The sequence below is a fragment of the Juglans microcarpa x Juglans regia genome, chromosome 2D (assembly GCF_004785595.1).
Source record: "Juglans microcarpa x Juglans regia isolate MS1-56 chromosome 2D, Jm3101_v1.0, whole genome shotgun sequence".
NCBI classification, from domain to species: Eukaryota; Viridiplantae; Streptophyta; class Magnoliopsida; order Fagales; family Juglandaceae; genus Juglans; species Juglans microcarpa x Juglans regia.
In genome coordinates, this window is record NC_054596.1 from 23,663,928 (window position 1) to 23,667,876 (window position 3,949).

At 37.4% G+C, this 3,949-nt stretch overlaps 1 protein-coding gene across 1 annotated transcript; it reads left to right on the forward strand.

Annotated features, from left to right (window-relative positions):
• Positions 1–449: 449 nt before the first annotated feature.
• LOC121249382 (receptor-like protein 7) lies at positions 450–3,444 on the forward strand. The gene has a single exon (XM_041148088.1). It carries the CDS (start codon positions 553–555, stop codon positions 3,229–3,231), a length of 2,679 nt encoding a protein of 892 aa, XP_041004022.1. The 5' UTR covers positions 450–552; the 3' UTR covers positions 3,232–3,444.
• The last annotated feature ends 505 nt before the right edge of the window (positions 3,445–3,949 follow it).

Consider the following 3,949-nt stretch of genomic DNA (forward strand, 5'->3'; position numbering starts at 1 on the left):
TGTTAAAATTAAAAGTTTATAAATAAAATTTTGGTATCGTTTTTTTTTTTTAAATTTAAAGAAAAAAAATCTTAAATTATTAAAATTAGGATACGTGTTTCTTGTGACAATCACGGCCATTACTTTCTCAAGCCTTCAATGTCACGGCAACTACTTGACTTGGAAAGTGAGGTTTTTTTCAAGAGCAATGATAGCCATACCACAACTTAACATTTTTTCAACAACTTTTTAATAAAATAAAATCCTAAAATACAACTTTTCAAATTTTAACCACATCAAATCAAAATCAAAACTATAATAAATATTTAAAAAAATAATATTTTATTAGCAAGTTATAGAAAAATTGCAGAAGTAGCAAGGATATCATTTTTCTTTTTTTAACTCTTTATCAGCAAATATTGTAAGCTAATTTAAATATATGGTCCCTGCCAACTTATCCAAGACTAATTTAAATACATCACTACTCGTTGAGTGAATGAAATCATCTAAAATTCCTTTCCTCCATTTCTTTTCTGATCTCTTGATCTCTCCTCAGCTCCAATATTTTAGACAATGGGTTTATCTTTTCCTCTCATCATCTTGATCGTGCGCTTTCTTGTTTCATTGATGATGTTTTATCTTATACTTTCTACCTCTTCTTCTGGTGTGCAACCACTGTGCCATGATGATGAGAGATTTGCCTTGTTGCAATTCAAGGAAAGCTTCATCATCAATCAGTTCGCGTCCGGAGATCCCTCTGCTTATCCGAAGGTTTCATCGTGGAAACCTGAAAGCAGGGATTGCTGCAATTGGGACGGTGTAGAGTGCAATAAGGACACTGGTCATGTCATCGGCCTCAATCTCAGTAGCAGCTGTCTTAAAGGTTTTCTCAACTCCAATAGCAGCCTTTTTCGCCTTGCTCACCTCCAAAACCTCAAACTGGACGACAATGACTTTAACTCTTCTCCACTCCCAACTAGTTTTAGGCAGCTTTCAAGGCTAACAAATCTCAACCTCTCTGCCTCTGCATTTTCTGGTCAAATCCCTTCAGAAATTTTAGAGCTCTCCAAGTTAGTTTTCCTGGATCTGTCAGATAATCCGTTGTTGAAGCTCCAAAAATCTGGCCTAAGAGTTATAGCTCAAAACTTCACAAACTTGGAAGTACTACATCTTGACTATGTTGTTATACCATCCAACGTACCCAATATCTTGGCAAACTTAACTTCTTTAACATCTCTATCTTTAATATGGTGTGACCTACTTGGTGAGTTTCCCGTGGGAATTTTCCATCTACCTAATCTTCAGCTTCTTCGTATAGGGGGAAACGAATACCTCACGGGATATGTCCCAGAACTTAACAGAACTAGCCCCCTTGTTACATTGAGACTTGGATCCACGAACTTCTATGGTGAGCTACCAGACTCAATTGGTCACCTCAAGTCCTTGGTTATGTTGACTGCGTGGTTTTGCAATTTCTCAGGAGAAATACCACCTTCACTAGGTAACCTTACCAATCTAATTGAGTTACAACTTCAATTTAATAGTTTGCATGGTTCAATTCCACAGTCAATATCTAGGCTTGTAAATCTTGAAGTTCTGTGTCTCCATTCTAACTATTTGAGTGGCAGGGTGGAGATTGAGTTGTTTTTGAGACTCAAATACCTCTCCGTTCTTGCGCTATCTAATAACAATATTTCATTGCTTACAAAGCCTAGTACCAACTCAACTGTTCCAAAATTTTGGGGTTTAGCTCTTGGTTATTGTGACTTGGATGAGTTCCCAGAGTTTCTCAGGAGCCAAGATCGATTGGAGCATTTGGATCTTAGTGAAAACAAAATTAATGGCCCAGTTCCAAACTGGATGGGGAATATAAGTATAGAGACTCTCGGGTATTTAAATTTGGAATTAAACTCTCTCACTGGTTTCGACCAACTTCCGGCTAATCTTGAGGTTTTAAGACTTGGTTTTAACATGCTTCAAGGGTCACTACCAATCCCACCATCTTCCATTGTTTCCTATTCTGTCTCAAACAACAGACTGATCGGAGAAATTCCACATTGGATTTGCAATCGAAGTTTAATAACTAAGCTCGATTTGTCAAGCAACAACTTGGGTGGCATTCTTCCTCAATGTTTAGGCAACTTGAGTGATTCTCTCACAATTGTGGATCTACACGACAATAGCTTTCATGGAACCATTCCTCGAATCTGCGGTGAAGCAAACAAATTGATGATGATTGATTTAAGCCAAAATCATTTACAGGGGCGTGTACCGAGATCATTGGCCAATTGTATCAAGCTTAAAGCTATTAATCTAGGTAGCAATCAGATCCATGATATTTTTCCTTCCTGGTTGGGCATTCTTCCAGAGTTGAGGATTCTCATTTTGAGATCTAATGAACTCTATGGTACAATAGGAAGTTCTGATAGCAATTTCGACTTCCCGAAATTGCACATCATTGACCTCTCAAATAATGATTTTACTGGCACGTTGCCCTCTGAACACTTCCAAAATTGGAAAGCCATGCAAATTGTCGATGACGAGCAATTACAGTACATGGAGGAAGAAAAAATTGTTCCAAGTTTTGCTCGTGTTATAGATATCTACTCTTTGTCAATGACAATGATCAACAAAGGTACGGAGATGGTGTATGGAAAAGTCTCAAATTTGTTCATAGCAATCGATCTGTCGAGAAATAGATTTGAAGGAGAAATTCCAGGAGTGGTGGGGCATCTAAAAGGACTTAATTTGCTCAACCTTTCCCACAACTTTCTCACAGGTCCTATTCCATTTGTATTGGCAAACTTGACAGGGCTAGAGTCATTGGATCTATCTCAAAATAAGCTGTCTGGTGTGATCCCTCCGCAATTAATAGAACTTACTTTCCTTTCACACTTTAATGTCTCCCATAATCGTTTGACAGGACCTATACCACAAGGGAAACAATTCGACACATTCGAAAACAGTTCGTTTAGTGAGAACCTTGAATTATGCGGAAGTCCTTTGTCAAAGAAATGTGGGAACCCTGAGGACTCACTGCCTCCATCTTCAAGCCACAACTCAACAAACCACAACTCAAAGTTCTCATTTGAATTTGGTTGGAAAGTAGTCGCATTGGGATACGGATGTGGATTCGTGTTTGGAGCTGTGTCTGGGCAAATCATGATCACAAAGAAGTATGGTTGGTTTATGAAGACGTTTGCAATTGGGCAACGGGGAAGAAGGGATAATTGGAGGGGCCGCAGAAATTAAGTATAATCCTACATGCATGTTTCCATAATAAATAAATAATTACATGCACAATGTCTGTAGTACGTAGTACTATTATTGTGGCTTTACTTTTCTTTTTCTATTTTTTTTCCTCTTTTAGATGCTATAGGAAAGGGCCATGGATAGGATGTTTGTATTAAAAAGAATCTGTTGTATTTGCACCCACGCTCTCAATAAAACAAGTGTTGTGAAAGATAATTAACCACAGAGATTTATGGCAGTGAAAGTAGAGATCATGCCTTGCTCTGGTGTATTTCTGTTCCAATTTATAGTAATCATTACACTTGAGTTCTGTATATGATGATTAGAGAGAAGTAATGTGCACCTAGCACAATATACAAGGAGAGAATTTCAAACACATATACCTAAGATAAGATAAAGAGTAGTAGTCTGTTAATCTAGAGAATTGAACTTCATATTCATCTTCATCTTGAGCTACTACTATTGTACTCTGCTAGTCCTTGTTTGAACCACCTCCTCCATTCATAGATATTTGCACTCATACCCCTACAACAGACCTTTGTTATTGATTTATTTAATTGGGGAAGAGAACGACTCCCTCAATTTTCTCTAAACCAAACAGAAGACTTGATAAATTGATAAAACATAAAAAATAATATCTACATACTGATATTGAGGCTGCATATCTCTAACTTAGGCATCACAATTCTCCTAGTTATCTAGTGTTGTCCTCTCATTT

What these genes read in the sequence shown, in the direction of transcription:
- LOC121249382 (XM_041148088.1), top strand. Translation starts at nt 553, where the DNA reads ATGGGTTTATCTTTTCCTCTCATCATCTTGATCGTGCGCTTTCTTGTT.